Genomic DNA, 11,714 nt, shown 5'->3' with positions numbered 1-11,714 from the left:
CTTTATAAAGACGACGGATCGTCCTTATAAGGATGCCGTTTCACCCGTGCGTTTCTGGGTGCGGTCGTTACATGGCACCGGGTGATGGTCACGATCGCTGCCTCATGTGTCTGGGCATCAAGCACACTGAGGTGGCCTTCGTGGATGAGTCATGTTCTCATTGCGGCCCTTACTTCATTGTACCCAAGAAAGGCGGTGGGTTACGGCCAAGCTTGGATCTGCGAGTTTTGAACTGGGCCCTTCATCGGCTACCGTTCAAGATGTTGATGCAGAAACGCATCTTCGGGTCGTGCTTTCCTTTCTGCAGCAAGGGCTGGAGCGAAGGCTGTCTCCCTCCACCCTCAAAGTCCAGGTTGCTGCTATTGCTGTGTACCATGACCCGGTGAATGGGAAGTCCGTAGGTAAGCATGACCTCGTCATCAGGTTCCTTAGAGGGGCCAGGAGGTTGAATCCTACCCGGCCCCCCTCTATACCCTCTTGGGACCTGTCTCTAGTGCTAAAATCTCTACAGCAGGGCCCATTCGAGCCTTTGCATTCAGCTGAGCTAAAGTTTCTTTCATTGAAAATTAAAACTGCTCCAGAGTGTCCTACAGTAGACCCTGTTGAGATCCTCCGTCATCCTCGGCAGAGGACACGGCGGAACGTCTGGCCCCAGGCCGTCACGATGAATCCGCGGGAACCATGGAAGGCTGGGTTCCATATTGAGACCTAAGCGGTTCTCGTATGTGTATAGTCCACAGTATAGCCATAGAGCCCGTGTTTCCCCGGCAGACTTCTGCCTTTCCAAGAGGGTAACAATCACTTCCAGTTCTCCTTATACACCTGAACGTATGCTATATGTGTATTTGCTTCCGAAAACTCCTTCGGGAAGGATGGGGATTCCGCAGCGTCCCTGTTCCAAGTGGAGCGGGTACGTTTTCCCAGTGTTATTCAATCTCACTCAGTAAGGTAGCTGTACCACCACTGAGCGGCCGGGTCACCGGCTCGGCTCCTCAGCGAAAACCTGGTATGCATTGCACCTGCTGCCTTATTATACTCACGCTGTGATCAGCGGCAGCTGGATGCAATAATTGCATGCCAATGTGCATTGGCTCGTTTAGTTTATACTCGAAGTAGATTGGTCTATCGAAGTGATATCCCAATTCGTCGGTCACCTACGTGACGTCTCCGTTCCCTCCTTCAGGGAACGAGGGTTACCATACGTAACCGAGACGTTTTACCCCCTATTGACCCAGAAGCAGATCAGAACCACCAGGTTACCTATGGTGCTCCTAAGTCAAAGGGCAGTATTGGGCTCATATAATTTCAGCGTAAAGTTTGTTCTATTAGGCAGCCAAAAAAATCAAATCCGATCAAATTATATAAAATATAAAAACAGCTATAAAAAGATTAAAGAAAAAATGAAATTATAATGGAAGAAATTAAAAAAGAAATTATTTGGACGCCAGTATGTTGGACTTTAAAAACCACCTGGGGAGTAAAAATGGCAACATCCACTCAAACCAGTGGATTTTTTTTTAAACTTATTTAAATGAAAAAATTAATTGTGATATTGTGAAAAAAGTGAAATAAATAAGATTTCCACTTTTAAAAATTGTGATATTGATATTTTATAGTACAATAAATGAAAACATGATTGGGAAATGCATATGGCATAATAACCCTGCTAAATTAAAGTATTTAAATTATCGACTTGAGACATAATGAAAGAAACTCTCTTTCCAAATCTATGTGCCTTTCTCTTACACACATTATTACATTGGTAATGATTAAACAAGCTGCTATTTTCCACCACCATGTAAAGGGTGAATGACATCCATACACACAAACAGACCACTGCACAAACACACACAATGTAAACTATTATTGTGTACTGTGTGTTTCATTCACCTCGTGCACAAAGGCTTAGAATAGCTTGATTACATATGATCTCATTAGAGGGATTTCACACTTCAGCAGATTACTCAGGTAACTTGGGTGTTGTGTAATGGTGTCCAGTATGTCTACAATTACTGTTAGACTCATGCTCAAAGACACGAATATACACACCCATTCAAAAGTTGTTATTTTTTAATTTTTTTAAATATAAGTTTTATGCTCACCAAAGCTGTATTTGATAATACAGTAAAATACTGTGAAATATTATTACAAGTTAAAATAACAGTTTCTATTTTAATATATTATAAAATGCAATTTATTCCTGTGATGGTAAAGCTGAATTTTCAGCGGCCATTACTCCAGTCCCCAATGTCACATGATCGTTCAGAAATCATTCTAAAATGCTCAGGAAACATTTCTTATTATTATAAATGTTGAAAAAGGTTGTGCTTCTTAATAGTTTTTGTGGAAACCGTGATACACTTTACTGTCATTTTTGATCAATTTATTGCATCTTTGCTGAATAAAAATAAATGCTACTAACTTTTGAATAATAGTTACAATTTATCATTTATCATTACCACAATTAAACTTTTTAAATAATGTGGGTTGTAATTTTACCATAATATATTGATAAATAAGAGTTGTGATATTTTTAGTAATATCAAAATAATTTAATGAAATGTTATACCTTCAAAATGGATATGAATATATATTATGCTGTCGATTGTGAGTTTAAATGTGCTTTTATGTGTAATTTAGGTATACAAAAGGAGAGTTGGACATTGCCTACATCACCTCACGTATTATCGGTGAGTAATGTATAATTCTGTGGTAGTTCGTATACCACAGTATTTGCATTTACTCCAAGGTATTTACAAATGGATGGATTTACGTGTATCACATATGTGTAGTAGACGTGTGTATGTGTGTGTACTCACTCTGTTTGAACAGTTGAAAACAGTCAGCAAGTTTTAACTTATTTAATGTAGTTGCTTATTTCTCACCCTCAATACTTTGGTTATATGTTATAAGGAAGTTGGTCCAGTTTAAATGCATTTTAAGTATATCAGATACTAATATTGTTGTGTTTGTGTTTCGGCTATATACACTAAATGCAGTGTCACGTATTTGTATTGGCTACATTGGACCTACTGGAAAGAAATATTATAATTGTCTCCTAATTGTCCTTTCATTCTGTCAGTGATGTCATATCCCGCTGAGGTGGTGGAGATGGGCTACAGGAACCACACAGAGGATATCCGTTCCTTTCTGGACTCACGGCATGCCGACCACTACACTGTTTTTAACCTGTCACAGAGGAACTATCGGGGGGCCAAGTTCTCCAACAGAGTAAGTGCAATCAGCTGCATTTCCTGACTTACTTTCAAGTCACTTTCAAAGACTGAAAATCACTTTACTTTTGTTAAACGTCCCATTTGGAAAAAATACATTTGCCTTTTGGATTTTGTTAAAGAAAGTTTCTCCATAATTGCTTGCTTAACTACAAACAACATTTGGGGCTTTCACCCTTTGTAGCCTTTGTAATACCTTTGTAGTATGCAGCGCCTAATCTGCATATAATTTCCATATGCATATCAACCATAAAAATATGTGAAACCACACCACATTTAGCAGAAACTAGGAAAATAGGACACTTGTAAATGTGAGAACATTGCAAAAAAGTTTTCTCAATCATCAGTATCTTTGTCAATGTCCAGTCATAAAGTCAAAATATCATTTTAACATTTAACAAATTTAAACATGAAAAGCAAAATAATATAAGATATTATGACATTCCAGAGAATGTAGCTTTGATATGAATACATTTAATGTATATATGAAGAATTAATGTTTTTTTTCCTCATCCCATTCCATCACAGATTGATTCTATTTTATTTGAACAAAAAACTGTTTTATTAAAGCTCAGAACACGATTTACAGTAGAATTCCTAGTGGAAGTATCATGGACAGAGATATCTTTGTTGTCGTTAAAAAATGTCATGGAAAAAAAGGGGGGCTAATCATTTAATTTTAAAGCTTAAATCGTAATCCATTTGAAATAAGTCATGTAAAATATTTCTACATCAGTTCCCAAAGTCTAATTAAAGAAAGAGTGATGAGTCTGTTTTTCAATCACAGCATTGATTGATGTTAGTTTTAAAGTAAATCATCTTAATAACGATCACAATATAATGCTAAGTGGCTAACACTTTAGTACAGGGTCCAATTCTCACTATTAACTAGTTGCTTATTAGCATGCCTATTATTAACCTATTGGCTGTTTATTAGTGCTTATAAAGTACATATTTTGCATGACCATATTCTACATCCCTAATCCTACCCTAAACTTAACAACTACCTTACTAACTATTAATAAGCAGCAAATTAGGAGTTTACTGAGGCGTAAGTCATAGTTAATGGTTTGTTAATGGCGAGAATTGGACCTTAAAATAAAGTGTGACTGTTAAGGGATACTAAGTGTGAGTTAAAAAGTAACACATTTCTAGTTCTGTGTAAATGAAGGGGTACTTGAGCCTTATTGACGGGGCTCTGGTGTACAAAAAGGTTTGGGGAAACACTGGTGTCATATGGAATTCCTGTTCTACGATGTTCATTTTTGTCCAAAATGATACTAGTGGCTAAGATGACTCCTCTTGCGTTATTTCATTAAATATTAAACAGTGCTTTTCCCATGTAATTAAATAACTCCCAAGATTAACTGCATGACTTAACTATTTCCAGCTATTTCATGGCTTATTTGCTGCTGTAGTTATAAAGGATATCTTAGTTCATTTTGGGATCACGTGATTATATTCTTATTTCATATATAATGACTTTTGAAGTTTCATTCTTACTCAAATCCCTTGCTGTTGTAGGATCTTGTTTTGTTGTTGCTGTTGTTGTTGTTTTGACATGCTGCTGTTTCATAATGTACATAAATATTCTTTTGGATGTATTTTATCCATGAATATCCAACTCTTTATTCTTTTCGTATATCTCTCATATTACGTTTTAACTATTTCCTATTTCTTTCACACGTCTTCCTATCAGTGACAGTAATTCTTTGTCTCATTCCTCTGTAGGTTTCTGAATGCAATTGGCCATCCAGGCAGGCCCCGAGTCTTCACAATCTATTTGCCGTGTGTAAGAATATGTACAACTGGCTCAAGCAAAACCCCAAGAATGTGTGTGTGATCACCTGTTCGGTAAGAAGATCTCCTGATGTTAATGTCTGTTGTCTGTTGTGGTTACTCGGCATTAAACAACCATGACTGTTAAACCAGATTCATTGTCTACATTTGAGTCAGGTTCTTTTCACATTGACCAAAAAGGCCGTTTTTCTAGGCTAAATATGACTTAAACCCTTGCAAAAATATACATTTCTGAGATAGAAATAAGCTCACACACACAAAAAATAATTCTAGGCAGTTTTGTTACACACTATTCATCATTAACAGCTACCTTTAATTAAACACTAGGACAGTATGTCAAATTAGTCTTTTATTGGCCTTTTATATATATATATATATATACACACACACTCATACTCACGTAATTTATTGTTGTTTTTATTGTTACACTTTATATTTATTTTTCATGTCATTACTTGTTTTGTGTATAATGCTTAGGCAATATTGTATCATGGAAATACAGTCATGCCAATAAAATACTTTAAAGTGAAAATTTTAACTTAAATTTAAAGAGAGAGATGCAAACACACACGTACAAACACACACACACACACATAACCAATGCTAGTCACATTTTTATTTGATTTCTTTTCCTGTCACAAAAGATGCTGACAGCATAAAATCTAACATTAATAATATAATATAATATAATATAATATAATACATCTGTATTATCCAAACCTGTCCTAACACTTGTTTGCTCTTTCAGGATGGCAGAGCTCTTTCAGGCGTGCTGGTCTGTGCCATGTTCTGTTTCTGCCACCTTTTCGCCAACCCGGTGCCAGCCATGCAGCTTCTCAGTGCCAAGAGGTCTGGATCTGGCCTGTGGCCCTCCCATAGAAGGTATAGTACAACCCATTAGATGGCAGCTCTGAAAAAGTAGCTATGAAAAAAATGACGGAATGGTATAAATACTCAACAATAATAGTACAGTAAATGATGAACTAATAAAATTGATCACTTTGTGCAAGTTTGGCATACGGTACCTTTGTCTTGAAATGTCCATTTATTTTCCTGTCAGTTGTAAACAAAGAATGAAACGTTGTTATTCATCAAAACGTATGTGTCACGTGCTGGTGCTGTAAAGAACACACAACAAAGGAGAGAATTCCACAAAATTCTTTTAATTATAAATCCAAGGAGCAAACAAGGCAGGCGTAGCACAAACACAAATGTAAGCATAACAATACAAATAACCGGTGTCCTGACATTTCATCCTACCCGTCAGATTGTCCTACCAGGGCTTACTGCGCATGTACACATCAATATTGCATAAATGTTCTCACGCTGAACAACACATAATTACTGTATTTGCATTACTGTAAGGGTAGGTTTAGGATTGGGGTAGGTGTATGTGTTAATAAAGCATAATCTGATGGGAGGAGAGGGTGGGGGGTTCTGAAGGGGGACATGGAGCAGGAGAGGGGCAGAAACAAAACAAGTCCAAATAATAAGTCCATGGGGGAGTCGAGGGTGGGAGGAGCCAGGGGGAGGCCAGGAGCAGGAGGAGCCAGATGTGTAGCAAGAGGCCAGCCAGGACAGCGGCCCACGGTGGAGTCGGCAGAGGGAGGAGCCATGGTGGAGGTAGGGCTGACGGACACCAGGGGGCCAACTGACGGAGATGGAGACGGTGGAAGAGGAGCCCAGGATGGAGACGGAGAGCAGGGTGACACCGAGTTTCCGGAGAGCCAAGGTGGAGCTGATGGCTCAGGTGGCCAAGGTGGAGGCGGTGGCGGAGGTGGGGATCCAGAAGACTGCGGTGGAACCAGAGTGACAGAGGACCAATTTGGAGCCAGAGGGAAGGAGGAGCCAGAGGGATGGAGGTACGAGGCAAAGCCAGAGGGATGGAGGGACGAGGCGAAGCCAGAGGAGTGGAATCCCGTAGTGGAGGAGGGACGACGACTGACCAAGGCGGAGCTGGAGGGATGAGGGAGCCCGGTGGAGCCAGTGGGATGATGGGCCACTGTTGAGACAAGTGAGCCAGGAGCCAAGGCAGAGCCAATGAGTCGAAGGTCCGAGGTGGAGTCCAGGACTCGGAGACCGGAGACGGGGGATCCTTACGCCAAGGCAGAGCTGGAGACTGGCAGACCCGAGGGGAATCAGAGCGCCCAGATGGCACTGACTGAAGGTGAGTTGAGGGACTGACAGGAACCAGCAGAGACAGGACTGAGGAACTGGCTGGTTTTAGGAGAGGAGGTGGGAGAGGGAGGCTGGGAGGGAACACAGGAGAACAGGCGCTGGGCAGAGCCAGCAGAGACGCAGGAGAACAGGAGCTGGGCAGAACCAGCAGAGATGCAGGAGATTCAGGACTGGGCGTAACCAGCGAAGACACAGGAGAACAGGAGCTGGGCGGAACCAGTAGAGATGCAGGAGATTCAGAGCTGGGTAGAACCAGCGGAGACTCATGAGAATTGGGTATTACCTTACCCAAACCAGTTTATTAAATCCACATTAAAAATGTCTTTTAGTTCCTCCAGAGGCCGGTTGCAGCTCACCCTCAGCGGTGGGCGTGGCTTCCCTCCAAGCTGTCGATCTCACTAATACACCCATGGCAATATATGGTGTTGCCAGCTCATGCACCTGGTCAGACGTGTCTTGAGGCTTTGGCTCTGGGGTGATGATGTGCTCTGTCGCTCTTTTTTGCGATAGCTCGTCGATCGTGGCGGGCTCGGGCTCTCCGTCTGCGGTGGGCTCTGACGAATGCTCCATGCAGCAGGATGATGGTGATGGCTGGCTGTGCTCTGGATCAGGAGTGGGGCTGGTGAAATCCTCCTCCACGGTGCCGATGGTGAACTGTGATCCACAACTCACTAGCACCCACTCCACAAATGTGGCGAAGCTTTCCATCCCCAGACAGCTTTGCCTTCATCAGGGTGTTTAATCCGACGTAGTAAAAAGTACATAAGTAGCTGTCTTGGTAGTGCATATGGTAGGCTAGATCTAAAAAATCCCTTGTGTGGTCTTTGAGGGAACGATCCTCTTGCTCCAGGCAAAGGAGCTGAATGGCTGGTAGATCCATCCAGGTAGAGTAAGAAAATGAAAAATAAAACAAAACGAACGAAGGAAGGAGAGAATTCCACAAAAGTCTTTTAATTATGAATCCAAGGAGCAAACAAGGCAGGTGTAGCACAAACACAAATGTAAGCATGACAATACAAATAACCGGCCAAGGAACTGAACAAAGCACGGAGTATAAATACCAAAGCAAGCGAAGGACTAATGACTAAATGAATGGAACACAGGTGAACAGAATGACATAAGACAACTTCAGGAAAACTAGGTCAAAGGAAAACTAACAGACACGTACCAGTATGTCCTACACAAGGTATTTTTCCAAAACCACTGACAGTCTTGTTTATGTGTGTTTATTTATTTAGGTACATAGGTTATGTATGCAGTTTAGTCTCAGAGAAGCCAACCATACCACACTCCAAACCGCTAGTCATTAAATCCGTCACAATGAGTCCTGTTCCTTGCTTCAACAAACAGCGCAGTGGCTGTCGGCCATTTTGTGACGTACTTATTGGTGAGACCAAGATATTTTCTACAGCTCAGGAGTATGAGAGAATGAGGTAAGCATGTCTATATACAGACACTCTACTAACGGTTCCTTTAAATCATATTATCTGCGTAACTGAAATGATATGTAATGAATGGTCATATAGCATCCTATCAAATATGGCTCTTTGTAGTCTTATTGTCAGTTAACACAAAATTGTTAATTTCAGATGTGGTTTGGGATAAGTCATACATCCAGGGTTTAGCAAAATCAAGAATTTAATCATTCCAAAATTTAAATCGAAAATTTAAATCGAATTGGCCGTATCTCACAGGAAGTTGAAATGGAGTGGAACTGGTTGAATTAGAATAACAGGATGAATTCACTAAATTGAATTTCAAAGATATTCAACATAGTCACCCAACAGATCATTACAAAGCAAACTAAACGTAATAACATTAAATAAGCATGTCGTCATGTCATCTGGATCCATTTTAAAAATGTGTTCTTCCATAAAATTTAAATTAATGTAATAAATATAAGGTATTTCAAAGATTAATTATTAATATCATCTCATGTTCGTTGAAAACCCCCATATGCTGTTTGTATGCTGAATACATTTATGAATAATTCATACTGAAAAATTAAATGTATTATTACAAAATACACTAATGGCAGATAGATGAATATATGTAATTCCATTTTAATTATACTTCCATGAAATTTTTTACTTCCATTATATATTTTATTGTATTTTATAAGGCATTTATGAATTGCATACAAGATATTTTATGCAGCACTTACAAATGTTTTTTGTGTAATAGTGAAGTGTCTCTTCATGTTTGTTGCTCTCAGGGAACACAGAATTCAAGAGGGCAAAGTGGTCTTTCCTGTGGGAGTGAGTGCCCAAGGAGACGTGGTGATTTCAGTCTATCACATGCGTTCCCATGCACTTCAGGCCAAGGTACGAGACTAATAACTAAATGTTACCCCTTTTTAATTTAAAGCTGCAGCAGAGAAGAAAACTATAGATGAGTCAGAACTTGTAGGCTTTTTGTTCTTGCTAGTTGTTAGTGACTGAAAGGTTGCAACATCTTGGCAGTGTATAAATTCAGGTGTGTTCGCAGGTAACAAACACCCAGATATTCCAGATTCAGTTCCATACTGGTTTCATCGCCCCTGGCACCACTGTCTTAAAGTTTCTGAAGTAAGTGTTTCTTTTCACTTCTTTCATTATCACCGCATTGTAGTCTGAAGCAGTTAATCTAGCTTTCAAATTGATGCAAAATTCTGCTCCACATAATGATAGACAAAATGTCTAGTCATTCTTTGCTTGTCACGATCACGGCTTGTTAGGACAATAACTCTGATTTCAATGAAAGAGATGGCTCGCTGCTTTATCATGTGGTTAGCAATCTGATTGGTGTGTAAAACTTCTTCAAACATTTTTCTAATTATTATTATTATTATTATTATTTTGCATGCAATCTTATGACATTAATTTATACAACATGGAATATTTGTGCTTTTATTATAGATTTGTCACACCACAGAACTATTAAATACACTGCTAAAAGGTGATTCAAAATTACTAAGTCTGTCTACCTTTTATATTTTTAATGGACTTTTTGCAACCGATGCATGGAACCAAGACCCTGACCTACATTTTTTGTTACACTTGGACATCATAATATGGAAGAAAAGATCAATCACTTCTTCCATTTCATTGCAACTTTAAATATATGGCGTGACCAGTATAGCACCCCATCATATAAAATTTCCCTTATACATTCATAGAAATTTAAACTCAAAATCTTTGATGATGAAAAAAAAATTTATGTACATGTTGTTTGACTATTTGTAGCTCTGCACTTAAGTCTGTGTGTGTGTTTATCCAGGACGGAGTTGGATGCATGTGATTCTCCAGAAAAATACCCTCAGCTGTTTAATGTATTGTTAGACATTGAGGTTGAAAGTACAGAGAAACAGAAAGATCTCACCCCACCGTGGGAGCAGCTCCCCACCAAAGACCTGAGCCCCAATGTGCTTTTCTCCTGTCATCAGGAACACCAGGATGCACTTGCTATTGCAGGTAAAACATAAATCCTGTATATTACTATGCCGTATAATGCTCTATACAACACAAAAAAAGCCAACCAAATGGTTTTGGTTCTTTCTTTTGTAAAAATCCTTCAGATGGGAGCATTAGAAGTAAGACTGGGCAATTTCATATTCAATATTTTTGCTGAATATAAAGTTGAAGCAGAATTGTGGATGATTGTAATATAATTTTTTTTGGTCATTTAGTTTTCTGACTGCCATGTTATGAGACTTTTGTATCCATTGACTCAGAAGTATGAGAATTGTAAAACATGTAGTGTTTAACTGAAAAAAAAAAATCACCCGTTTTGACCTATTTCAGCAAATACATAAATATCAAGGTGTATTTTGAATATCATAAATAGTCTGAAGTTTCTTAAAGGGGTCATAGAACGATTGAGGTGTTCTGTTGTTGGATGTAATGATGAACATAGCAGTCCTCGTTTACTCCCGACATCTGAGCCGCTGAAGACGCAGTGGTTTATGTTTGTTTCTGATGGGAATGCGCCCCCGATCTACATAAATGCATCTATGTTCGCGTGAATCATTCATGATCCAGCCTCATCTACAGAAGAAGTGAGTATGATGTTTTGTAATGAATCTTTGCAAATCGCCTTTCCTAATAATGTGCTAATTAGCAAGTTTCACGATGAACGCGGCTAAAGTAAACAGTCTCTCTGAGAGCAGCTCAAGATAGGGGCGGGGTCAGCAGAGCTCATTAACATTTAAAGGAAAATGCTACAAAAATGGCTCGATCTGAAAAGAGCTGTTTTTGACAGGGTAAAAAAGGTGTTTTTTACACTACCATTGAGAAATTTTAACCAAACTATGTTACAGACTTTTCATTAAGACCCTAAAAAATCATATCAACTTGTGGAAAATGGGCATCCTATGACCCCTTTAAGCTCACCATGACTGCATTTATTTGATCATAAATACAGTAAAAATAGTAATAATTTGAACTATTATTATAATTTAAAATATATGTTATGTTATAATTATTCCTGTAATGGCCATTACTCCAGTCTTCAGTGTCACATGAT

At 39.1% G+C, this 11,714-nt stretch overlaps 1 protein-coding gene across 8 annotated transcripts in view; it reads left to right on the top strand.

The window, feature by feature from the left end:
- LOC107692374 (putative tyrosine-protein phosphatase auxilin) overlaps window positions 1-11,714 on the top strand; it is a 44,167-nt gene that overhangs the window by 23,510 nt on the left and 8,943 nt on the right. For all 8 annotated transcript variants that reach the window (XM_016491398.1, XM_016491399.1, XM_016491393.1 and 5 more), the window contains 8 exons: window positions 2,641-2,690; window positions 3,083-3,231; window positions 4,965-5,087; window positions 5,782-5,915; window positions 8,450-8,644; window positions 9,427-9,535; window positions 9,699-9,778; window positions 10,470-10,663. In XM_016491398.1, the coding sequence (XP_016346884.1) occupies window positions 2,641-2,690; window positions 3,083-3,231; window positions 4,965-5,087; window positions 5,782-5,915; window positions 8,450-8,644; window positions 9,427-9,535; window positions 9,699-9,778; window positions 10,470-10,663 (1,034 nt within the window). The remainder of the gene's footprint in view (window positions 1-2,640; window positions 2,691-3,082; window positions 3,232-4,964; window positions 5,088-5,781; window positions 5,916-8,449; window positions 8,645-9,426; window positions 9,536-9,698; window positions 9,779-10,469; window positions 10,664-11,714) is intronic.

The sequence above is a fragment of the Sinocyclocheilus anshuiensis genome, unplaced genomic scaffold, assembly GCF_001515605.1.
Source record: "Sinocyclocheilus anshuiensis isolate Anshui unplaced genomic scaffold, SAMN03320099.WGS_v1.1 scaffold70, whole genome shotgun sequence".
NCBI classification, from domain to species: domain Eukaryota; kingdom Metazoa; phylum Chordata; class Actinopteri; order Cypriniformes; family Cyprinidae; genus Sinocyclocheilus; species Sinocyclocheilus anshuiensis.
Note: the sequence above shows the minus strand (reverse complement) of the source record. Positions and strands in the feature narration are given on the sequence as shown.